The sequence below is a fragment of the Kogia breviceps genome, chromosome 1 (genome assembly GCF_026419965.1).
Source record: "Kogia breviceps isolate mKogBre1 chromosome 1, mKogBre1 haplotype 1, whole genome shotgun sequence".
NCBI classification, from domain to species: Eukaryota; Metazoa; Chordata; class Mammalia; order Artiodactyla; family Physeteridae; genus Kogia; species Kogia breviceps.
The window spans coordinates 30,223,048-30,247,742 of record NC_081310.1 but is presented as its reverse complement, the minus strand read 5'-3'; the positions used below and the strand labels follow the sequence as shown (position 1 = coordinate 30,247,742).

At 45.5% G+C, this 24,695-nt stretch overlaps 1 protein-coding gene across 6 annotated transcripts in view; it reads left to right on the top strand.

Annotated features, from left to right (window-relative positions):
* Positions 1 to 24,695, top strand: part of SMYD2 (SET and MYND domain containing 2) — a 93,859-nt gene that overhangs the window by 16,061 nt on the left and 53,103 nt on the right. For 4 of the 6 annotated variants that reach the window (XM_067029779.1, XM_067029775.1, XM_067029770.1 and 1 more), the window contains exons 2-6: positions 4,812 to 4,875; positions 14,115 to 14,225; positions 16,621 to 16,681; positions 17,390 to 17,514; positions 22,793 to 22,860. In XM_067029779.1, the coding sequence (XP_066885880.1) occupies positions 4,812 to 4,875; positions 14,115 to 14,225; positions 16,621 to 16,681; positions 17,390 to 17,514; positions 22,793 to 22,860 (429 nt within the window). Of the gene's footprint in view, positions 1 to 4,811; positions 4,876 to 12,276; positions 12,718 to 14,114; positions 14,226 to 16,620; positions 16,682 to 17,389; positions 17,515 to 22,792; positions 22,861 to 24,695 lie in introns of those variants that run through there. The other 2 variants (XM_067029785.1, XM_067029783.1) reach the window with 2 other exon arrangements.

The following is a 24,695-nucleotide window of genomic DNA, read 5'->3' as shown; positions in this document are numbered from 1 at the left end:
ATCCTGGGTTCTCCCCATTGCATCTTTGAGGCCAAGTAGCTTTAATGGGATACCATTGGAGCTGGGACATTATGCAGACCAGAGTAAAGAATGCCTCTATTTATACTTTGTTATTATTGTTATCCAGACACATAGATTATTTTTGGTTCATGTCACAGTACTCAAGGAAGGATATTTTTGCACGATGGAGACATAGTATGTACCTTGATGTGTGAATTCTGATTCTGCTACCTACCTTCTGAATGACCATGTTGGATTAGATATTTCACCTCTAGGATCCTCAATATCTTCATTTGAAAAGCGGGAATAATAACTTCTTCACAGCTGATGGAATTATTGCAAGAGATCAGTTTTCAAACTTTTTAGTCTTTTTTTTATTGGAGTATAGTTGCTTCACAATATTCTGTTAGTTTATGCAGTATAGCAAAGTGAATCAGCTATATGTATACATGTATCCCCTCTTTTTTGGATTTCCTTCCCATTTAGGTCACCACAGAGCACTGAGTAGAGTTCCCTGTGCTATACAGTAGGTTCTCATTAGTTATCTATTTTATACATAGTATCAATAGTGTATGTATGGCAATCCCAGTCTCCCAATTCATACCACCACACCCCTTTCCCCTTGGTATCCATATGTTTGTTCTCTAAGTCTGTGTCTCTATTTCTGCTTTGTAAATAAGATCGTCTGTACCAATTTCAGATTCCACATATATGCATTAATATACGATATTTGTTTTTCTCTTTCTGACTTACTTCACTCTGTATGATAGTCTGTATGTCCATCCATGTCTCTACAAATGACCCAATTTCGTTCCTTTTTATGGCTGAGTAATATTCCATTGTATATATGTATAACGGAGGTCTTAAGAGCCCTCGCCACCCTTAGAAATTGAGAACTCCAAAGAGCTTTTTTTATTTACCTTGGTATTTATCAATACCATATTTGTATTAATAATTAAAAATAAAGTATTATAAAGCATTTATTTATTTTAAAATGACAGCAACCATTACTGTTAATGTAACATTTTTTTATATGAGGACTGTTTTCCAAAACAAAAGAATTAATGAGAATAGTGGTGTTTTACAGTTTTGCAAATCTCTTTAATGTCCGGATTTCCAGAAAACAAGTGGATTCTCAGATATGCTTCTGAATTCAGTCTGGAGAATTATGTAGTTTTGGTTGAAGTATGCGAAGGAAATCTGGCCTCAAATAAATACGTAATTGGAAGGGAAGGAGTATTTTAATAGCCTTTTCAGTTAATTGCAGATACTCTTTGATTCAACACTAGATCTCAGTAAGTGATTTTGTCTTAAAGACTAGTTGTAATGTGCAATCTGAAGCCATCTGTGAATTTTATGTACTCTGATACGTAAAATCCCTTAGTCTGTCTTGTACTTTGAAAGACTCCTTTACCCCTGCTTAATTTTTAAAACATCATACACTGGTCATTTGGAAAACATTGGTTCACGAAACTATGTAGACCTTCTAAAACTTTATTGCATCAAACCATATGAAAAAATCATAATTATGAAAACCACCACCAGTCTCATCAGACGAGAGACTGTCAAGCCTAGGGCAGCCGATGTATGTTCTGAAATTTTAATTTTTGCTCAAAAGCCCAAATTTTATCATTGGCAACAAATATTGCTAGTTATTTTCCTTGATGTGATGGGCTCACTTCATTAATTTCCATAATATAGCTCCCAGATACACAAGTCTGAATAACCAGTTTGTCTAAAGTTGTTCTTTCAGGTAAAAGTGGCATTTCAAGAAAACAGTGGCTAGTTCAGTTTATGGCTCCAGGGATGGCCAAAGCTCTTCCCTGAGACAGCCCTCATCCTTCAGTAGGAGCAGAAATGCTTCCTGCCTTCTTCCCATGTCATCTCAGGATGTCCAAAAAAAACACATACCAAAGAGTTGAGGTTTAGTGACGTTAATATTTGTTACTGCTTCATTAGGGACATTCTTTTTTTTTTTTAAATTTATTCAAGTATAGTTGATTTACAGTGTTGTGTTAACTTCTGCTGTATAACAGTAATTCCGAGATATATATCTATATACATTCTTTTTCATATTCTTTTCCGTTATGGTTTATCACAGGATATTGAATATAGTACTCTGTGCCATACAGTAGGACCTTGTTGTTTATCCATCCTAGATATAATAATTTGCATCTGCTAATCCCAAACTCCCAATCCATTTCTCTCCCACCCCTCCGCCCCTGTTGGCAACCACAAGTCTGTTTTCTATGTCTGTGAGTCTGTTTTGTAAGTAAGTTCGTCTGTGTCATGTTTTAGATTTCAGTAGGGACATTCTTAAGTGATACTGGCTTTCCCCCCTCTTGCTGTAGTGTGTGGAAGTGAGGAATAACACAGTGACCACTCGGACAGTTTGGTGCCGCTGCTTTGATTTGTACTAAAGCATCACAGGTTTCACCCTCCAGGCACCTTACACCTTCTAGAGCGCAGATGTCAAGACAGAAAAGGCAGTAGCGGTATTGTGGAAATAGTTTTCCCCTCACGGACTCCCTGAAAGGGTCTTCGGGCCCCCAGTAGTCTGTAGACCACATCTTGGGAACCACTGTGGCGGGCGGTAAGAACTATGTAACCTGTCGCCGGTCCCGACAAGTTAGCTCTTTCTCCCTGATCTTCATTGTTGATGGCCGTGGCCGTGGTGACTGGCTGGGCTGAATGAAACCCAGCCTTTGGGAGATTTATCATGGTGATGAAATCCCACTAGAGTTCTTCCCGAGCTCACCAGAGCCCAGTTGCTTTTTTTCTCTCTGGGATGTTACCTTGAAACTGAAAACAAACCTTGGTTTCATAGTGGCTTTACTGCTGGCATCTGTGCGGGAAGATCTCTCTATATAATACTCGTTTTTTTTTGTATGGTGTAGAGCTAATAAAGACATTATAATTTCCTAATCTTTTATATGAAGGGGTCTTAACTCTAGTTTCAGAGACTCTTCACTAGTCCATGTATAGACTTTAGGTGACTCGTGAGCCTTTGAAATTTCACAAAATTTTCTGTTGTTTTTGGGGGGTTGGGGAGAAGGTGGGTTGCTGGGGAGAGTTAATAGCTTCAGATTCTCAGAGAGGTTTTGTGACCTCCCCCCCCTGCAAAACCAAACCTTAGCTAATGGTTGTTTCAGATGGACATTGTTATGGGTAGCACCTACCCATCCATTGTCCATGTCCAAACGCACTTCTTTTTGGAAAGAATTTTCAAAGTTCCCTCCTTGGCTTTGCCCTTCTGTACTTGCCATCCCTTTGGCATTCCTTCATGGTCCGTGTCACTTAGCACTTGCTCACAACTCACTTCACGGCTGTCTTCACACACATCATCTGTCCTTTTCCTCTTGGCATAAAATGCAGGAGAGCAGGGACCGTGCCTCTCGTCCAGATGTATCTCCTCGGAGGGTATTTCAGGCCGTAAAATATGCTCAGCCAAAGCAGTGGGTTCCTTTTTGAACCACTGAGATGTGCAAACTTGGAACATTTATTTATACCTCCACCACAAGATGCATTTTTCTCCCACACATTCTTCAGTCTGCTTCTTGGAACCCAAGCGCTGTCATGAAAACTGCAAGGCAGTGTGTTTCGTTCCAACGGTAGCATTTTGGGAACACTTTCCCGATTCCGTGGGAGTCGTGTGGTGACTACCACTTGCTGACGAGACGCAGAGGAGGACTGTGCAGCGTGATTATATGTATATCACGAAATATCAGCTCTCCGGGGAGGCTGCAGAAGGGATGGGTGCGAAGGGGCTCCGCTGCAGGGCGGGGGGCACCCCTGACAGTAGCAAGAGTGCTCTTCACGGCATCAGCATTTCTGTAAGTCAGAAAGCCGGCTTCAGTGTGGTGGGTGAGAATGAGACGGCGGGCTTTACAGACAGTGCTCTGATTTAACCCTGAGGTGGTTCCCTGCCTCAAAAAAATTTTTAAGAGTTCTGTCGTATGTGGTTTAACTTAGAGGCTTCACAGTTTTTGAAAAAAACCGTGGCTTGTCTAACGCAGCAAACACACCGGCGCCTAACAGTTGGGAGACAGCAATATCCCTGTCCTCTGTGGGAAGCGGGAAGATAAATCACATGGCAACGAACAGGGAGGACTGACCTAATTATGACGAGGCAGAAGAATCGCTCAATAGGATACCGACAAGGTGGATGTGCGTACCAGTCAGATCTGGGAATATTTTATTCACGAATATGTTCCCACTTGCTGGGTTGCATTGTTTTTAAACTCAGCTTCCCGGACAACATCTGAGTTACCGACGTCCTCCATCCTCTCTTCTGAATCACTTGCGTCTCTAAATACTAAAAGTTGCCACTCACAGTGCATTTTCACCAGTGTGGGTGGACCCCAATCCTCCATCTGTACAGACGCAAACTTCCAAGGTGGCCTTGTTTATTTCTGTCCCTGTCTAGCAGGTGAGAAAAATCAGGACATAAGAGCCTTTGACTTGCCCCAAACTATTGAACGATATAGTGCAGGTGATGGTAGCAGCTGTGGTGTCCCAGGCCAGGCTCATGAGTCAAAGAGTGTGTCATTCGTCTCTTTGGAAAAGCGCCTTTCATGCTGTCGGGGCCGGGAAATGTCGGTGCGTGTCCTCTCTGACTAACTCCCTCCTACTCAAGGGCTGAACCTGGTCAAACTCTCCTTTGGGAGAATGCCGCCTGTCAGTGGGAGAGCAAGGTAAGGTGACTCTTGGCTCTGCTTTCGGACCAGATGGCTGTGGCTACTGCATGATAAAATGTGCAGCTTCACGTTTCCCTGCCTCTCGACACTACAGTGCCCTTTCTGTTTTTTAAGGAAAGAAGGCTTGTCCAAATGTGGAAGATGCAAGCAGGCATTTTACTGCAATGTGGAGTGTCAGGTACGTGTTGGGCCAGCTGGCAGGGAGGGCCTTGTCTCCTCGGAAGATCGGGACCCAACGCCCTTCTCGTTCCTTGTCACGGCATCCCAGAGCCCTCCTGCAGCCAGAGCTACAAAGCCTCCTTGTGGCCTAGGAAGTGGCTGGGTCCCCCTGTGTGCTGCCAGCGATGATGGGCGGCCAGCGGTAGCATTTTGGGGCCGCACAGAAGATCAGAAATGGGGGAGCCACGTTGGATACAGGCATGTGTGTCGCTAAGCTTGACGGTCTGCCCCCCAAGGCTACCAGCAACTGACGGAACACGCAAAGATGACCAATGAAACATGTTAAAATGCTGTCTTTAAAATTGTTTAATGTTTCCTGTCACAGGTCTGTACTTGTATATGTCCCTCTAGCAGGCCACACGTTGCACTTGGGCTGGTCTAACCCAGCCTGATTCCAGCTGGACTTAGGTGAGCCCCTGGCACAGCCTTTGTACAGCCAGAGGCGAGCTGCTCTGAACTTGGGCCTGGAGACCTGGGGGTGGTGCCTCGGCAGCAGTCGGTGCTGAGTGGGTTCAGGAGGCAGGTTGCATGTAGACCATGGGCCGTCTGGCTTGATGGAGTACGTCTCAAGGGAGTCTCGGAACATGGGACTGGGCAGCTCAAGGCGGAGTTTGGAGGAGCTCTTGGTAGATTCTTTGAGGGACGAGGAGTGGTGTTTTCCAAACTTTTCTACTTGATACTATATAGTTATACAAAATGTTCATAGGTGTTTTACGGAAAAAGTGTTCCATGTTCCAGCAATTTGAATTTGGGGAGAATATGATCTTCAACTTCAGTATACCCTCCCCAATCTCTTTTCTTCATGGAAACCTGCTGATATGCCTTGGGAAATGCTGATGCCATTAAACAATGGCTCTATATGACAGGGAAGATTTTCAACATATCTGAACCTCTTTTTGTTGTTGTTTTTCCCCATACTTGGTGTCATTCCCCTCTGTCCCATCCCCCACTCCCTGGTCTGCCTCATTGCCCACGATTTCATTTTGTTTTCTCTCTCTTCTCCCTATGCAGCTGGTCTCTGAAAGTCTCCAAAGAGCGTTATTTGCAGTGGGAGAGGTTGCTAAGCGCCGACGTCTAGCACGTCAGTGTCATCTAACTGTAGCGCTCCTGTCCCAGGGGCCCTGGCGAGAATGAAACACAGGCTGAGTCACTGGCTTGGGAAGGTCAGCCTTGGTTCTGAAGGCCACGTACACGGTCCCTCTCCCTGTGGGCTTCCAGAGGCCGTCAGCCTGTGGGGCAGTGAGAATATAGATGGGTTTGTCGTTGAGTTGTTAGGTAGCGTGGCTTCCTTTGAAGAGGAGAGATCATACTTAGCCCCTACTGATCGTACACAGAGAATTCTGTGGTTAGATTGCTGCGACATTGGAGAGATCAGTGAGCCCTGGAATGACATGATTTGGTTCCAGGCCTGATATGTTAGCTGTTTCTATATTTAAGTTAAACACTTCTAGAAGAAATAACTCATGACGTTCTGGTTCTTTAAAGAAGCAAGCTAGTAACTCACAGACAGTTCAGACTATTGAAACACAGAAGACTAGGAGGACATGGTCCCAGCTCTGCAGATGACTAGCTCTAGGAACTTCATAGGACATAGGCAATTCAAAGGACATCTCAGAGTCTCCGTTTCTTTAAATGTACATGAGGACAGGGGCCCCTATCTTGATGAATTATAAGGACCAAATGATTTGACAGATATGAAAGTTCTGTGTAAACTGTAATGCTGTATACAGGCGTGAGGGCTTATAAATAACAATATTACAGTAATTCAGGCTGGACTGAAGCTTAGCTGTATGCAGAGAATAACGTATACAGCATATGTTAGATTTAAGGGGCTTGTTTTTTTTCTTTTTTTTTAACTTTTTATTTTATCTTGGAGTATAGCTGATTAACAATGTTGTGATAGTTGCAGGTGCACAGCAAAGCGACTCAGCCATACATTATACATGTATCAGATCCTCCCCAAACTCCCCTCCCATCCAGGCTGCCACATAACATTGAGCAGAGTTCTCCGTGCTATACAGCAGGTCCTTGATGGTTATCCATCTTAAATATTGCATTGTGTACGTGTCGATGCCAAACTCCCTGACTGTCCCTTCTCCCACCCGAGGGGCTTGTTTTTTTCACCTAAGAGAATGGATGGTTTCCAAGAACTTGAGATCCCTAATGGTGTACATTGTATGAGTAATGCTTGTTGCAAAATGCTTGTTAACTTCTCTGATGAACTGTAAACTCCGCATTAATACAAAAAATGTGAGAATCTGTGAGATGCTGAGCTACCTCGGGGTCTCCTGAGCGTGCGGCTGAGCTGTCTTCCATTAGGCCTCACCAGGTGGCATTATTTTGATGAATCATCGTGGTCCAGGTTGGGGTCTTGAGGTGGCTGTTGTGGCCCCCCTGCCTTTAGGACCCAGTCTCCCAGATTTGCACACTCACAGTCATAGGTGCCCTGCCTTGGGAGGTTCACAATGATCGAGTTCATCAACCCATGTTAACCAGAATGCCTCTTTTTTCTTTTCTTCTTTTTTTTTTTTGAAAGAAGGTTTTCTTTTCTTAATTTTTGGGCTGTGCGGCGCGGCCTGTGGGATCTTGGTTCCCCCAGCAGGGATCGAACCCGTGACCCCTGCAGTGGAAGCGAGGAGTCTTAATTGCCGGACCGCCAGGGAAGCCCCCCAGAATGCCTCTTTATTACTTGACAGTAAGCAGCTTGAAGTCTGTACATTCTCCTCCTGTAGACAGATTGTACAGGTTAAAGAGTAATGCGATTGCCTATAGCAAGGAATCCCAGGATGGGGGATACAGTGCTGTGACCGTAAGTCACGTTGAAGGTCTGGGCCAAGACAGCTTGCTGTGTCCAGCCTCGTGACGTGGTCTTCCCTGCGTGTCACCCAGGCTCTGGGCTAGGACACCCTCAGTCCTGGAGAGCACTTCTGCAATTCAGTTTTCCTGTGCTCTGTGAAGTATCTCTTGTGACAGAAGTAGCCTCCTAGAGGACAAGTGATAGCACAGCTCCCAGAGCCACTTGTTTTCTAGAGGTGAGGCTGGATTTGACCTGTAAGTTTCGTTTTTGTTTCATCTCTCTCCCGTTGTGGAAGGAAGAGGCTGATAGTCATTAAGGTGTTCTATCCTACGGTACTGAAGAACTGAATAAGTGCAGGACACTGTATTACAGTGAGATAGAACAGTCATAAAGGTTTAATCAAAGTAAGTGCCTAGAAATAAGTGGCTGTATAAGGGTTTCATCCGTAAAATCATTAGGGAGGAATCTGGGGCATTTGCTCCAGATAAAAATGTATTCAGCGTTCTACCCAAGGGACTGCTTGGACAGGATCAAAGTGGAGACTCTGCTACAAGTGGCACAGAACAAGAGCCGCAATGAAGAAGGTAAATGAGGGATCCTCCGCCTAAGAAAGCATGGCCCTCAGCTGCTAGTTATTCAGTGGGCCTTCAAAGGCAGACCCCACCCACCTGGAGTCGCCAGGGGGTCGGCACCACACATCAGATGATGGGGTTGGAAAGGACGTTATCAGTAGATAAGAAAACTATGTCCACACTGGTTGGGTGACCCACCCAAGGGCACACAGCAGCAGAACCGAGAACAGACCGTGCAGACTGCCTGGGGAGGAGGGCTTTCACTGCTTTCCAACACTGTGCTTGGGGGTGCTGAGGACCTTCCAGGAGAAGAGGCACTGTGGGAATGTGTCCAAGACGGAGGAGTGGCCTTTCATTGAGGTGAAAGGGAAGACCCCTTCCAGTGGTGTTGTCTTTCCAGAGACCTCTCCAAGAGTGTAAGGCACACATCCTTCCACAAACGCAGCATCTTAGGAGACCCTCGCGCCATGTTTACTCTCCCCGGGCCCTCCTCTCTAATTGCGAGGCTTTAGGATCGTGCTTTGTTGTATACAGTTTGGCTCTGTCTTGTCCCTTTTCCTTTCCTCTTCATTCACTTGGCTCAGTGTGATCCTGCCAGAGGAAAGATTTTAATTGGCGATGCATGAAAGGGTAATGGGAGGAAATATAAAAGAAATAGGAATTCCTTTTTCGTTAGGCCTGGTTTGTAACCTGTGTGTTTTAATGAACAATATTTATTTTTATAAATATGCCTGGAAAGCTAAGTGTATTATTCACTCACTTAAGACTTTTTCATTAAATCGTACTATGACACGTTGAAGAGAATAGTTTTAGAAAGTTATTACATGGAGGAGTTGTGGAGTAGAACTTTCTAGGGTGTTATTTCTTAACATTAACAAATAGAAGAAAACGCTTTGTGTTTTGTAAATAGAGGTGATAGGATTATGAGTGTGCTTGTGAAAGTAGGAAGGGGCATATCCCAATGGAGATTTTAAAAAGCATGTGTGAGGAGCTTGTGATCAAAGATTCGAGAACATTCTTGACTTTTATCATCGATTAGAAAGTAACTGAAGTGTAGAAAGTGTCCAAGAAATGCTCCCGTGACCCTGTCATTGTTTGAGTGATGAGTGAATGGGGCCAGAGTCATAGGTTTAGTCCTGGTTAACTTCGCTTTGTCCTCTTAAGCCAGACACAGGAACCATCTTCAACAGAACCACTCTTTTTTCTAAATGGTTAATATCACCAGTAGGAAAAAACGTGTAGGAATGAATGAGTGCGTCCCAATCACTCTTTTATGGGAAGAGAAGACAACGCAGATGTCCTTGTGATGGAGGCTCAGCAGTGTCTGTCATCTTGGTGTGAGATGGTCCCTAAGCCCCTGATTCCCTCTTCATTCTTCCTCTCGCAGAGAATGGTAGTAGAGAGCAGCAAGCCTGACATTTTCTTACTATCCCACATTTTCACAAATCACCTAAGTGTGTGTACAAGTAGACATGGTCTAGATTGAACAAGAGAAACACCAAATGCGAGAGTTAGAAAAGGGGGCATCACAGTAAAAATCCGGTCTTCTTATGCAGGGAGGCAACATATCGTTTGCTCAGCAGAAAACTGGATGACATGACAATCACTCTTTTCTTCCAGTGATGGAAGTGCCAGTGTACCATGAAACAATTTTGCAACTCTCTTTACGCATCTTTAAGCATTTTTGTCCATGCACAAAAAGGAAAGTCATGCAGAGCTGTTATTACATTGGCTGAAAATGAACTATAAGTTTAAAAAGTGTACCAAAAAATTCCCTGTCTTACTTTTACGTTAGATTTAATTGTTCAAATTTATTGCACGAATAATCTGTGCTCAATGTAGAAAAATCAGAAAGTAAAGACTGAAAGAAGAACAGAAAGAGTAGCCAAACTTCATAATTTTATCCTTCCAGAGAAAATCACCAGTGACACTTTGGCACGTGTCTTTCTGAATCCTTCCTGTACATTTATTTGTATATTACTTTCCTGGGAAATGGGATCCATTGGAGTTCACATACAATTTTATAAAGATTGCAATCAGGCAAGGAGTAACAGCTTTAATTTTGAAGAAAACTAGTAGAGAAAGTTTTGGAAAAACGGGCAAAAATGTTTTTAAAAGCATAAAGGGTTGCAAAATCATTCTGTGTACAATGAAACTGCCAGTACTAAACAAAACAAAACAAAACACAAATAAAGCACTATTAATTGATAAGACATTCCTATCCATCAGGTTAGCTTACTTTTTTGTTTCAATTTTGTCCAATCTGATTGTTTATAATTTCTTATGGGCAAAATTGGGGCAGATTATATCAGGATATGCTCAGAACCTATCTGACATTTCTACCAGATGTTCTTCTCCCCCCGCCCCCCGCCGTTTTTTGTTTTTTTGTTTTTTTTAAGAATTAAAACCGAGTCGTGCCATTGTGGCACATCTCTGTCATTTCCACCTTCTGACAGAAAGTGAAAACTTCTTATTAGCTAGTAAATTTCCCTTGATGAAACGTATATGATCCTGCACGTCCTTGAATTTACCCAGCTCTCTGATTTAACTGCTTTGTGTGGGGCTGCATCACATTCTAGGTGCTCTTACTTTTTACCTTGTGTTCCGATATAGTCAAAAACTACTGGACGTCAAAGACTCCATCTCCCACCTCTGCCTCTACGGTCAGTTGGGGGCTTATTGGATGAATGAAAGAACCAGTAAATGAACAATTACCAGCATTTGTTGAGAGCGCAGTGTGTGCCAGGCACTGGTCTGAATGCTTCTTATGGGTTAGCTTATTTGCTGGATCCCCACAAGGACCCTTTGTGGTTGGTTGCATGAATGCCTAATTATCCCATTCGAAGGTCCTATATTTGTTGGTAGTCTTCAAGCTTTTGTGTCTGATTATCACTGTTGGAAGGCGTAAAATCATAGACTCAGAATTCTGGACCTGCTAAATAACTTAGGGATCATGTTATTTACAGCCAAGGATATGGATGCAGAGGGATTAAGAGGCCTGCCTGGTGTCACATAGCTGCTTCGCTGCAGAGCGGGGGTGAGAATGCAGGTCTCCCCGAGCCCCAAACCAGTGTCCTCTTACTTCGCAGCACCCTGCTCGCCTCCAGACCGTGCCCTGTAGTTAGGTTCCCTTCCCTTTGAAGACATTAACATCAATAAATGTCTACATTGTGTGCTACTTTTTATTCACATTAATTTGACATTAATTCTATTAATAATATGTAAGTCATATTAAATGTTAGGGGCTTCCCTGGTGGCGCAGTGGTTGAGAGTCCGCCTGCCGATGCAGGGGACGCGGGTTCGTGCCCCGGGCCGGGAAGATCCCACGTGCCGCGGAGCGGCCGGGCCCGTGAGCCATGGCCGCTGAGCCTGCGCGTCCGGAGCCTGTGCCCCCGCAACGGGAGGGGCCACAACAGTGAGAGGCCCGCGTACCACACAAAAAATAAATAAATAAATAAATAAATAAAAAGAAATGTTAGTATTAAACTTATTTCCCCCAGGAGCTCATTGTTAAACACCAAAAGACACCACCTACAATTCAGAAAACTAACATCTTCAAGGCCCCGCAGAGACCTTGGATTAGCGTTCCTGGGGTCATAGTGGACACGTGTGTGTTCGTAGTTGTCAGTTATCCATCTGTCCCCAGCTGGTGGTCCTCACTTCCCTTGGATATCCCAAGGCCAGGCTTGAAGCCCTCTTTGGCTTTCCCTTTTTGCCTTGCATTTGGGGAGGGAGCCGGTTTGTCAGCTGGGAGCTAGACCCACCTGTTCCTACCACATTGCCTCATCACCGTGCTCTCATTTTAGGCTTTGGCTAAAAACAGATCCTCTTCTCCCTTGTGCATATCTTGTCATTTCTTTCTCCCACTGTTCTTAGTTATATTTGGCATGGTGTTATTTAACTCTGCAGAACATCTTGGCACAGAACTTGAGCCAAGGGTCTGTGCCACGGGCTGCCTTAAATCATTGTGACATCGTGTCTTTCCTATATTTGGCATGGGGGAGGGGAGAGAGACAGCTTCATTCATTCAACAACTTTATTGAGTGCCTAGTAAATACCAGGCACTGTTCTAGGTCCTGGGGTAACAGGCGTACCCAAAACAGACTATTATTTTAGTGGGAGCAGGAGGGAGACATAGTAAACCAAACAACTACTCAGTGTGTAATATGTCAGGTGGTAAGAAGTACTAAGAAGAAACATAAAAGCAAGGAAAGGGAGAGTGTTGGGGAGAGTGCTGGTTTTGATAGGGTATTCATGGCAGGAACCTTGAAAAGGGGCATCCGAGCAGTGGAGGAGGGAGGGAGCGAGGTGGATGTCTAGGGAAAGAGGCGTCTAGCCAGGAAATACCGCAAGTGCCAAAGATCTCCTGGCGGGAGCAAGCGTGGTCTGTTCGAGGAGCAGCAAGGAGACGTGGGGGCCAGCATGGAGTGAGGTGAGGGAGCATGGTGGTGGTGATGAGCTCAGAGCAGTGGAAGCCGGGGGGCTCCTGTCACGTGTAGCCTCACGGGTCATCTTTTAAGTCTTGGCCTTTCGCTCTGAGGTGAGAAGTCGTTAGAAGGTGCTGAGCTGAGAAATGGCAGGCTCTGAGTTGTGCTTTGCAGAATCAATTTCTCTGGAGCAGCGTCGGGTGGGGGCAGAAGCAGGTGTCCAGGTAGAAGGCGAGTAGCCGCGGGGCGAGGTGTCGGGTCTGCACACCCAGTAGAAAGGTGGGGGGCGGGGTGAGGCAAGAAGTACTCAGAGGCTAGGTGTGTTCTGCAGGCAGACAGGATGGATCTGCCAGGGAGATGAATGTGGAGTGGGAGGGAGAGAAGAGAGGCAGCCAGGAGGACTCCAGGGTTCTGGTCTGAGCTCCTGAACCATCAGACTTGCCATTTTCTGAGGCAGGAAAGGCGGAGGGGAGAACACTACGGTACCCGGTTCTGTTGCGACAAAGAGTGTCTGCAGACTGCCACTGAGTCCTCTCCCACAGCCTCTCAGCCCCATCGTGCCACTGCGCTGCGCTTTTATTGGAGCCCGTGTGGTCCAGGCAGTTCCCAGTCACCCCACAGTAACCCTGTCACTGGCGCCGGCATCATTCTTCCTCCACGGCACCCGCGTCCTCCTACTTCCTCAGCCTTCCCGTCTCGAAGGGGGCACCCCCGCCCTTCCAGGAGTGAGCACACGCCCTTTACCCCCCAACCTGGGGCAGAAAGCTTCAAGACAAGTGATAGAGAGGAGTACAGTTTTCCTCTTTTATCACATGACTCTTCAGGAAGTCTGTGTTCCTAAATATTCCCAAGAGTTGCCCTGGCCAGACTCTTAGAGGGCCCTTGACAAAGCCCTCATTTGTGTTTTGTTTTTATCACCTGTAAAAGGGTGCTGGGCTGTGTCTGTGTAGACACACACAGACTAGGTGCTGTGTATGTCACTTCTCGGTTGTTTGCCCTGAAGTGAGAACGGAGCCAGAACAGAAGCTCAGGGAACAGAGCCAAACCAATGGCTAAGGCCAAAGTCACTCACCCCTGTGACTTGACAGCCACCACAGATAATGGAAAGGTGTGTGTGTTGTTTGGAATTATGAGGGGCACGAGATGGCTTGATGAAACAACACAAAGCAAATTTTCTCTTGCCAACAACCTTGGCCAGGCCTGAGTCAAGGTTATACAGCCACCACTATCTTAAAGGATGTTTTCATCTCTAGCTTTTGTGAGCATCATCGTGTTTTCCAAAAGGAAACGTATTTCACTTGACCTTAGTAGGACTTATTGCATCCTCTCTTCTCGAACTTTATTGCAGTGTGTGTGTGTGTGTGTGTGTGTGTGTGTAATAATTGTTTTGTAACTTTCCCAGAGAGAAGATTGGCCCATGCACAAGCTGGAATGTTCTCCCATGGTTGTTTTGGGGGAAAACTGGAATCCCTCAGAGACTGTAAGGCTAACTGCAAGGATTCTGGCCAAACAGGTGAGGAATTGGGATCACGTTCAAGTGCGTTTTATTTTATTTTTTTCTTGAAGGTCAGAAAGATGAGTGAGTGACCCATGGTGATTGTCTCTCGTTACGTGTCCTGGGACCCCATTTCCGGTCACATCCACGTGGATGGGGTTGGGAACGGTGCTGCACGTGTGAGCTGGTTTGTTTGACCTGTGCAGCTAGGATGTCACTGACCCCAGGCCAGGAACGTGGCCGCAGTTACTAAAGTTCTGAGCTTTTTATGAGACAGGTTTACATAGAAAAATACGGCCTTTCAGGGCGTGAAAACCTGACTGACAGTAATGAGAGCGTCCTAGGGAACGAGACCGGCCTTCAAAGCTTTGCACTGTTCCCGTCTTTCCCCAGACACAGAGTGCACACTCTCCCCCCTCCCTCCACCCCCGTCCTGTGCTGGGTCCTGCTCCTCTCCGTCTTGCTATTTGCCCTGCCTTGGGGTAGAACATCCAGCATGGCATGTGCAAGGAGAGGAGAAAGAAAAGGAGCGGAAAAGTAGAAATCGAGGCAAGGGGAGGGGGGAGGAGGGTGGGGAATGAAGACAGCCATCAACAGTTTCCTCCAAAGATGAAGCCGGGGCTGGCTGTCCTGACCCCTTGTTTGCTCAGGCCTCATTGATTGCATGACAATAAGACGCCTGATCTTGACCAAACTAAAAGGAGGGGCGGAAAACGCCATAGGACTTGTCCTTGTGACGCGATGCAATGGGCCGCACGGAGCTCAGAAGGTGTATGTCCACGGAGCTGCTTGCTAGTGATAAGCTGCGGGCAGGGCCTCTGTACTGTAACTCTTTTAAAGCCGAAATTTCATCTGCCTCTTCTTTCTGTCTTCCCCCACCCCACCTCCCTCCATTTAAAACTTTTGTTTTTTCCTTCATCGAAACCAAATGTGATCATGACCAGCTCATATCTGTCCCCAGACCAAGTCAGGGTCCTCGGCATCGTAAACAGAAGAACGTTTCTGACCGCTGAAGTCATGCTTCTGTCATGTTCAGCCTGGGTCAGGTGCTTGCAGACATGCGCCTTCGCTGGCTCACGGTAGCCACAGGCATCGAGGCTGGCCTGTAGAGTGAGACCGAAAACCAGAATGCTCTTTTGCTGGAGGAGGTTAACTTTTGGGTCCTTACTAAGTGTCGTCTTTAAATATACGCCAAGTACTTGGTCGGAAGGAAAGGGTAGGAGAAAATGGTGTGACTGGGCGAGGTGTCAGGGCAAGTAAGCCATCCGATTTGATCCATAAGCATCTTGGGAGGAGTGGGTGACCAGTCTGCTGGTTCCCCCCCAGCCCCACCTCCTGACGTTATTGAAAGTGTGGTGGCGAAGAATTCAGAAGGAGCCGGTGCCCTTTCTGAATGAAAAGTTTTCCCAGGCAAAATGACTTACTAATCTTATAGAAATGGATCCTGTGAATGGGAAGATTTCCGCTCTAAAAAAGAACTATTGAAATGTTTTGGCACCAGGAGCGTAGTCTGAAAGCTATGATGAGTTTATACCGGCTTCATTCAACTTTTATTATAATTACTACTATGACTAATAGTCTATTAAATGAAAAGTTACCTGGCCATCTTTTCATCCCTATAGGACTTGATGATTAAAAAACCAGACCATTTGTATTCTAGTCACTTGCAAAGGATTCGGGGAGACAGGCTACCCAACTACCAAGGGGAAGCGTAGCATGTTAACTAGGGAGGTGAGAGCGCCCGGCCGGACCACCTGTATACCCAAATTGAATAGCCCGATTACAAAGACACGGCCTTGGGCCAGCTCTTGAGCTCCACGTTTGAACTCTTGTCAACACCAAGTTTATTCATGTTCTCAAAGCCTGGCGGGTTTACTATTGTCAGCTCCTCTTGGGGTGTCTAGAACAAAGCCGGCGACACGTTTCAAGTGAATCTGGGCTCACGGGTACAACCGAAAGTGTTCTTTTTAAAACATGGAATTTGAGATCGTTTTAGCCTATGCTTAAAGAAAGTGTAAAATGGATGGGGGGTTTGATTTTGTTCCTTTTTAGAAGGAGAAATAATAAATGGGATGGTTCATCTGCAGACTCGGTCCTTTTAAGTCAGGGACCTAAAAAGTTGTTTTCTAGCCACCGTTCTTTCCCATAACAAGCATTTTTGAGCCTACTGTGTGCATAGCATTATCAGGGTATTAGGAACGTGGCAGATGCTTTTAAAAGCTTTTCAAAAGAGTCCTTTGGATTTGGATGTTAGGCACAAGCTCTCAGAGCCCAAATGACAGACTCCTTGGCTAGCTCTCTTTACTTCATTCAGAACTATTGCCTTTTTCTTCATATTGATGTACAAGTGAAAGCACTATTTTTTGCACTAGGTGTTGAAATCTGTCTGTGTGATTTCTTCCCCAATTACTAGAAAATCCACCCAGAGAGAACACCTTCAGAGAAATTGTTAGCCGTGAAGGAGTTTGAATCACGTAAGTCTCCCTGTGACTGACTGGCTGAGGAGTTATCTTACCCACACATTATCTGTGAATTAGACAGGATTAAGGAAGGGAAGAGATAGCTGGATTCTTAGTGGTGGGGGGGATTTTACAATGACCAGTTTTTATTTTGACTTGTGTGCTGTTTTGAAACATGAATATAACTTTTTTTTTTTTTTTCCTGAGTTGCTGGGACTGCTAGGAAATAATTAAGGGGAAGTAGGAACTTACAGGATGAATTATTACATCCCACGCTATCTCCTGCTGGCTCTCCTGGCATGCTGAGTATTTTTTCGATCTTTGCTGAATTGCAGTCCTGTAAACAGCTGACGTCCTCACTGAAAGGCATTAAATCAGGGGCTGTCCACTTTCTCGATCATGACATAGACTCCAGGGCCCATCGGGGGGGCCCTTGACTTGACCAAGCTAGTTATCAGTCATCGCCACTCACTCCTGACCTTGTTGCTAATGGTCAGTTGAAATTCCCTGTCCCGAGTGACTTCCAGTTGTCCGAGGAAGAGAAGAAGGAAATGGCACGCCTTTCCTGCCCTAGGGTTTATCAGTTAGGCCAGGTGATGAGGAGGAATATTTCCTGGGGGCTCCACGTATTTTCTTCCTCCTGCTTCACGCCACGTACAGTACCAAAAGGATATGGCTAGAAATCCAGAGTTTTCTACCAGCGGAATAATGGTTTGTCCACAGATCTGGATAAATTGGACAATGAGAAGGAAGATTTGATTCAGAGTGACATTGCTGCTCTCCATCGCTTTTACTCCAAGCACCTTGAGTTCCCTGACAACCATAGCCTGGTAGTTCTCTTCGCACAGGTAAGAATGCGAGCGTCCAGTGACACTCAGCCTAACCTTGCCCTGCCTGAGTCCCTCTCCCCAGCGCGTGGTCGGTGAAGATGAACGAAAGTAGAATGATGGCTTCTACTTGGCAACATGGTTCTTGACCTGTTGGGCCCTGTTTTGCATAACCTTGCTAGGTGTCCTTGAGCAGATCAGGGTCCTGTCCGTGCCGGCCCCCCGTGATGGTGGCACGTAGGAAATTCGCCCTACCTCTGCCTCTTGCTGCAGGAAGGGTCTGTGAAAGCAGAGGAGTTGCCAGTGCCCCAGTACCATGGCATACTGGGAGCTCTTTGAATAGAAAAGGCCGTTTGAGGTTCCTACGTTAAATTTTACGCTTCTCTTAAACCTCCCCTTCTGACAGTAGTGGGCTCTTTTTGGTCGTCTGTTTCTGTTTTGTTTTTTTACTCCTGCCAACACTGTATTGATGAATAGAGGCAGGTACAGACGGCCCCAGGAAGGACAGTCACCACAGAGAGAAGCCCAAGTGGGTCTACGTACAGGAAGTCTTCTTTCCTGATGGTTGCTCAGAAATCCTATTTAGAGGAGCCTAGGTTTACCAGAATCAGATGTGATTTAAAAAAAAAAATTAAAGAGGTTTCTAGACAAGAGCAACTTAAAGGTGCTAAGGCTGGTTGCCAAACCAGCCATTGGGAAAGGCCGAGGCTCCGTTGGGCACGGCTAGGACACGAGAAGACAGTGCGGCGGCCGGCGCCCTTTGGCTGGACACAGTCTGGCTGCATCAGTCTTCTGTTACTGTGAGGGCAGCTCTTCCCCGGCATGACTTGCCAGACCGGATTTCTCTCCCTAATGTACCCTTGCGTTTTCCCCTCCGAGCTGAACGTGTAGTTGAAGGTGACCTTCCCAGAAAGAGAGATACTGGAGTGCTGCTCTGTGGGCACAAGTAGTTACATTCCCCTGCCAGGGCCTTCAGTGCCTAGATGGATAAAAGAGCTTGGGGAGATACTTACACATTTTCATCTTAGGACAGAGGAAGCATCGCCTATATACCCCTTGACCCACTAATTCCATTTTTAGGCATCTAGCCTAAGGAAGTAGTCAGAGATTATGGGTGGAAATTGACATGCAAATTGTTTATTGCGTGGTTCTTTTTAAAACCAAAAAAAAAAAAAAAAGAGAAAAAGAAAAGGAAGTACATATTAAAAATGGTCAGCAGTAGGAGTGTGGTGAATAAATTTTGGCTTAGCCTTACGATGGAAGGTTATGTAGCCTTTATAAGTTACGTTTCAAAGAACATCTGAAGGTGTGAAAAAACGATGATATAACATTAAGTGTAAGAGCAGGGGAATGTGTAATATGAAACTTTACTTATGTAAAAAAAAAAAAGTTGAAATGGAAGTTCACTGCTGGTTATCTCCTGAGTTGTGGAAAAGTTTTGCTTTTTTGTTGGATGATTTTTCTGGATTTTCTACAATGGGGATGGATAACTTAAGAAAATACTAAAAAGAAGAAAAGATGAAAAGCACCCATAGTTCTCCCACTTTAAAAATTGCACATATCAAGAAAGAAGCGAGTCATCACCACTTCATTCACCTACTTCAACCCCTCTGTGCAAAACACTGTGAACAGTTTGATGAGATCCTTGATAGACTCTATTGTTTATATGGATATATTTCTATTGTGGGACTGTCATAATCAGAAAACAATGCTGTTCTCGGTAAAAGAAAAAATGGGTTCCAGATATGAGTGTTAATAGACATAATGAAAAACCTTCCTGATTTCATTATATGATCCTGGGATTATTACAGCATATTTCCCTAAGCATCCTAAGACAGTGGATTTGGGTGACAGTACAAAGTTGAGGAATTGACTTCTCTTACATTTTTTAAAAAGCTAGATACATGACTTCTTTTCTGGATTAGATGAGGCATGGTTCTGTGAGAAAGCAAGAGAGATGAAATAAATATAGGTATCTTTTCACTGCTAGCTGTGGAAAAAATAACTTTTTTCCAACACAGTAATGCATGCTGATGGGACTTCTCAATGTTGACTTAGTAGATATGGGACCATAGTTACCAAAAATCAAGGCACTTGGTGTCACAAGCAGAAATATATTTGTGCTGAAAATGACTCAGAGTCCTTGAAATTTGGACCGACTCAGAAAATCCAGGAGATAGATACAGATATATATACACACATGCGCGCGCGCGCGCGCACACACACACACACACACACACACACACACACACAACTATAGGTAATTAATTCCTTGAAAGACTTAATACTTATCAAATCATACTATCCACTCTGAGATTGTGTGTGTACACATAGGTGCACATACACGCGCACATACATATCTTTTTTCCGTATATAAATTTGAAAAGGGACATTCAGTACCCTCAAAGACCAGCTCTAAAGCAGAACTGAAAAGTGCTGTTCCAGCCCCATGCCGCCTTCTGGTCCTGCCTTTCAGCCCTCAGCTGAATGTCTGCTGTTCCAGCCTCTGAGCCCTTTCCTCTCTCTGGTTCGTGGGAGGGTGTTGTGGGTTAACTCGTGGCCCAGCAGCAGCTGGCAGCAGAAGGTGACTGCACTCCTTCGGCAGCGCTGAGGTGCATTTTAATCACCGGGAACATATGCACGGCTGGGAAATGTATTTTTAGTGTGCAGCCTACATCTAGTCTAAATGCTGATGATGAGAATAGCTTCAGTAAGGCACTTAGGCCTGATTTGACTTGAAAAAAAAAGGACGATGGCCCATGCATCTTTCTTAACAGGCAAGTTCACTTTTCTTCCCTAGGGATATTTCAGAAGGGAGGGAAAGCTAGCAGGCAAATTGCTATGCGAGTTGGCTTAAACACCCTTACCGCCTCCCAGAAAGGACACTTGTGCTCACAGGAGCCGTTCTTTGCAATGAAGAAACACACTGTCTCCTCCACAGCGAGAGGAGGGCAGCAGAGGGAATAAAGCCGACCAGTGGTCATGCAACACTGAAGCCTGAAAGCATTTGGAGTCATAGGCAGTCCAGCTGAGAACCTCGAAGAGGAAGAGATTACGAAGCAAAGGGGAAAGTCTCCTTCCCCAGCCCCCCAAAGCTAGTCAAGAGCTGTCGGTCCCTGGATCAGCTGTAAAATGGCTAAATTCTCTCATTCTCATTCTCTCATTCATTCTTCCACTTTGCAGACGTTTGCTGTCAACCCGTGGGTACCAGCCACTGCTGAGGCATATTAGTACCCAGTCTGAGACTGGGTATAGATCATTCAGTTCCTAGTATGGTGCAGGACGCATAGTTCCTGCTCCAGTAAATTTTGTTGAATGAATGAAGGTGCTGATTTGCTCTTAACATAATGTTGGTTGATGGTCACTGATTAATGATAGTTGGTTAATGTCCTGATGACAGAATAGATTAGAGTACCTGAAGCTGGCACAAAAAAATAGTATGTCTTCTACATAAAAATGCCCAACACCTCAGGATTTCAAAACTTGTATATTGTATATACTAACCTACAGTCATCTCTTTTTATGTTGAAAATTGTAAATACTGATTGTAAATGTGTTGAATTGTAAAAACTGCAAGTCAAACCCATCGGAGCCTTTACTTCTCTGTGTACCAAGATTACCAAGCCTTTGACACTGGCCCTTCAATTTTAAGTAAAATTGCAACATTAAGAATCAGAGATCAGAACAATTTTATTTATTTATTTATTTATTTTATTATTATTTTTTTTTACATTATGCGGGCTCTCGCTGCTGTGGACTCTCCCGCTGCGGGGCGCAGGCTCAGCAGCCACGGGCCCAGCCGCTCCGCGGCATGTGGGATCTTCCCGAACCGGGGCACGAACCTGCGTCCCCTACATCGGCAGGCGGACTCTCAACCACTGTGCCACCAGGGAAGCCCCAGAACAATTTTAGAAGAATCATGGTACAGTGAAAAGAAATACGTGTGTTTCTGACGGCTTTGCTATCAGAATGTCTAGTTTGAATTTTGACTCCTGTTCTGCCACTTGCTACTTATATGGCCTTGAACAAGTCACTTAATCATTGACTTCCCTGAACCTCAGTTTCCCCATCTGTAAAATGGGTTATGCCAGAGTAGTATTATGGATTTATCAGAGGGTAAATATGCAGCACCCAGCCCAGAGTAAGTGCTCGGTGGGTGCTAGTTTTAAAAAGCCCATCCATTGCCCTGAAATGCGCCAGTGTGTTGTGTCTGGTAGGAAGGAGCCTGGCTGCAGCTCATGGGGTGAAATCATTCAGCATGCAGGCTTCACAGACAACCTCATAGCTGAGGAGGAGAGCAGGGCTCCCAGCCTTTGCCACTGGCTTTGGGTGAGTCACTGCCCCTCTCTGACCTTATTTTCATCCTCTGAAAAGTAAAGCAACAGAGGCCCCTTCCAGTTGTGAAGTTTTCCATCCAAATGAAAAACACCCACCGAATTAACTGTGTCCCGGGAGCCTGGGTGTTCCTGGAGAGCACAGATTTCGGCCTGTTCTTCCTTCTCTGCACGGTGCCCGACATATAAGGGTTCCTCGGTGGATGTCTGTGGAAAGCGTGAGTTTATGAAACAGCCTGAAATTGGGGAAGTATAGTCCTTATTTTCAGCCTGTGAGCTCTAAATTAGACTTCCAGGATGTTGAGAGCTGCCCTTGGTGATTTTCAGTGTAATATTTCTTTTCAAAGATGAACAAGTGGCCGGTAGTTGATGTGGCTGAGGCATGAAGGAACATTCTCAGTCCCAAGTAGCTTCAGGGCCTTGGTTCCCCTGCCTCTCAAGGGGATGGACAGCAGTTGGATTAGCTGTGTAAAGGCTTCATATCTGCCGCCTCGCCTTATGAGCTAGGTACCAGGTTAAGTGACTCCTTTTTTCAATGGAGGAAACCCGAGCGCAGAGGGGCACGGAGGTGGGCTTAAGATCCCACACCAGGGCTTCACTGGTGGCGCAGTGGTTGAGAGTCCGCCTGCCGATGCAGGGGATGCGGGTTCGTGCCCAGGTCCGGGAGGATCCCACATGCTGCAGGGCGGCTGGGCCCGTGAGCCATGGCCGCTGAGCCTGTGCGTACGGAGCCTGTGCTCCGCAACGGGAGAGGCCACAACAGGGAGAGGCCCGCGCACCACAAAAAAAAAACACACACACACAAAAAAGATATCTTGGCCAAAAGAAAGGTTTTCAAATCACTAAACCAAACATCTTCCTAGTTAATTTGTTAAAGGTCAAAATTAAAGAATTGATTTCTATCCAGAGAGAAGCTTTAGCTCATTTTTTTCTTCTTTCTCTCTCCCCCTCCTTTCTCACCGCAGGTTAACTGTAATGGCTTCACAATTGAAGATGAAGAGCTTTCTCACTTGGGATCAGCAGTATTTCCTGAGTAGGCTGAGTGTGACTTCATTTTTTTTCTTTTTACTTATTTATCACTAATTTTAATTATTTTTTGATTTTTAAATAACCTCCCTAACGGCATGTGGCAGACATGAAACTCCAAGTGAATTAAGTCCCCTTTTTAATTATGCCAGATTTCAAAATATTTCCCCTGCATTTAAGGATCTGAAGGTAGTAGTTAAGACAACAGTTGCTTGTTAAGTCCTGCTAGGTAGAGAGTTGTTATTAAGGAATATTTTAGAGTGTGCATAGAAGGAACAGCCCAGGCCCTGCTGAGAAATTTGCTTTTTGCATATCTGTGGTTCTGGGAACCTTTGGGTTTCTTCCACTCAAAGGAAAACATTAATTGCCAAGAATTGGCTGTAGACTTACGTAGAGACTATGTAAGCTTCTTGTCCATCTGTCCTTTTTGAAAAATACCAGTATAGAAACAGCACATTTTGGAGGGAGAATATGCTAAAGTAGTGAACTAGGGAAAAATTTCAAAGAACTACAGGATTTTTCTTTATGTTAGGAATACTCAAGTAATTCAAGAAAGGCCAGCCAGCTGAGCAACGGAGATCATTATAGCTCTGATTGTAATGGACTGCCAAGCATGGCTTTGCCATTATCTATCTGATGGAAAGGATAGTCTCCAAATGCGTCAGTCCCCTGACATCAGGCTCTGGCTTCACAGATGGAGCAAAGGAGCCCTTCCTGCATCCCCTGTCTTGAGTTCCTCCACATTGTAGATTAGTTTCGCCTAAAGTGATGTTGCTTAATATAGGAGCCTCTGCCTCTAGGCTGAAGCAATTGCAGGAAACCCTTAACACCCATGCTTTGGCCGTGGATGGCACGTGAGCCCTACATGTCTGTCTGTTGCTGCCCAGCTCTGTGCATCGTACGGGTCTGAAAGACAGAGAATAATCTGTTCGGGTCCATGTCCCCTGATCAGCTGTCACAGGCTTTCTTGAACCAGAGAAACAAAAAGTTTATTCCCGTAGTATTACTGTTTCTGTGGCCAAAATGGTGTCATCTGCAGTTGAATTCTGATGGTGAGGAAGGAAGTGGCTTGGGGAAAGGTTCTTTGGGACCTTTGCCCTTGGGAAAAGGAAGGAGAAAAAGAGAAAGGTGATTAGACCCTCTTTAGAAGGCTCATCTTGACATCCTCAGCCCTGAAATGAGCTCTGGAACGTCTGCTCTTGGTGTGTGAAAGATCGAAAGCAAGGCTAAGTGTGGTGGTGCTTGCGGTTTCACCCTGTCCCGCAGTTGCCCAGAGAACCGCGGTACCAAGAGCGTGAGTTGTGATAGGTGTCCTGCCTTCGGGCAGCCCCCACCCCGCCTTCGTGAGAAAGATGGCCAGGAGTCTGTCTTGAAATGAGTTACTTAATACTTTGGCAAAAGGGTCCTAGAAACCTGCTCTTCCACTAAGAACAACCTCTGGTGCCTTTCTTTATCAGATTTCCTAGGGCCTGATTCCCTGTGCATGACTTGCCGGGAAGCGGGGTGGAGGTGACCCTCCCCGCGGACAAGCCAGGCAAGCCGCCGCATGGCCCTGCCCGTGGCAGCCAGCCCCTTCACCCAGACCTCCAGCAGCCGCTCCCCTGGTACACAGCAATCCGGGGGCAGCTCCTCTGCATCAGGCTCTCCAACCCCCTTGCTTTTTTGTGTTCGTGGAACAAACGGGAGAAGGGGTTATGGTCACTGAGGGTCAGGCGGGTCACACCGGCCACCAGAGCCGCGATGCACAGGGATGTGAGTGCCCATATGAGCCCCAGTTTGGATCCAGGCGGTTTTAATTGGAGGGGAAAAAAAATCCCTTTGGCAGAAATCACATCAGCATTG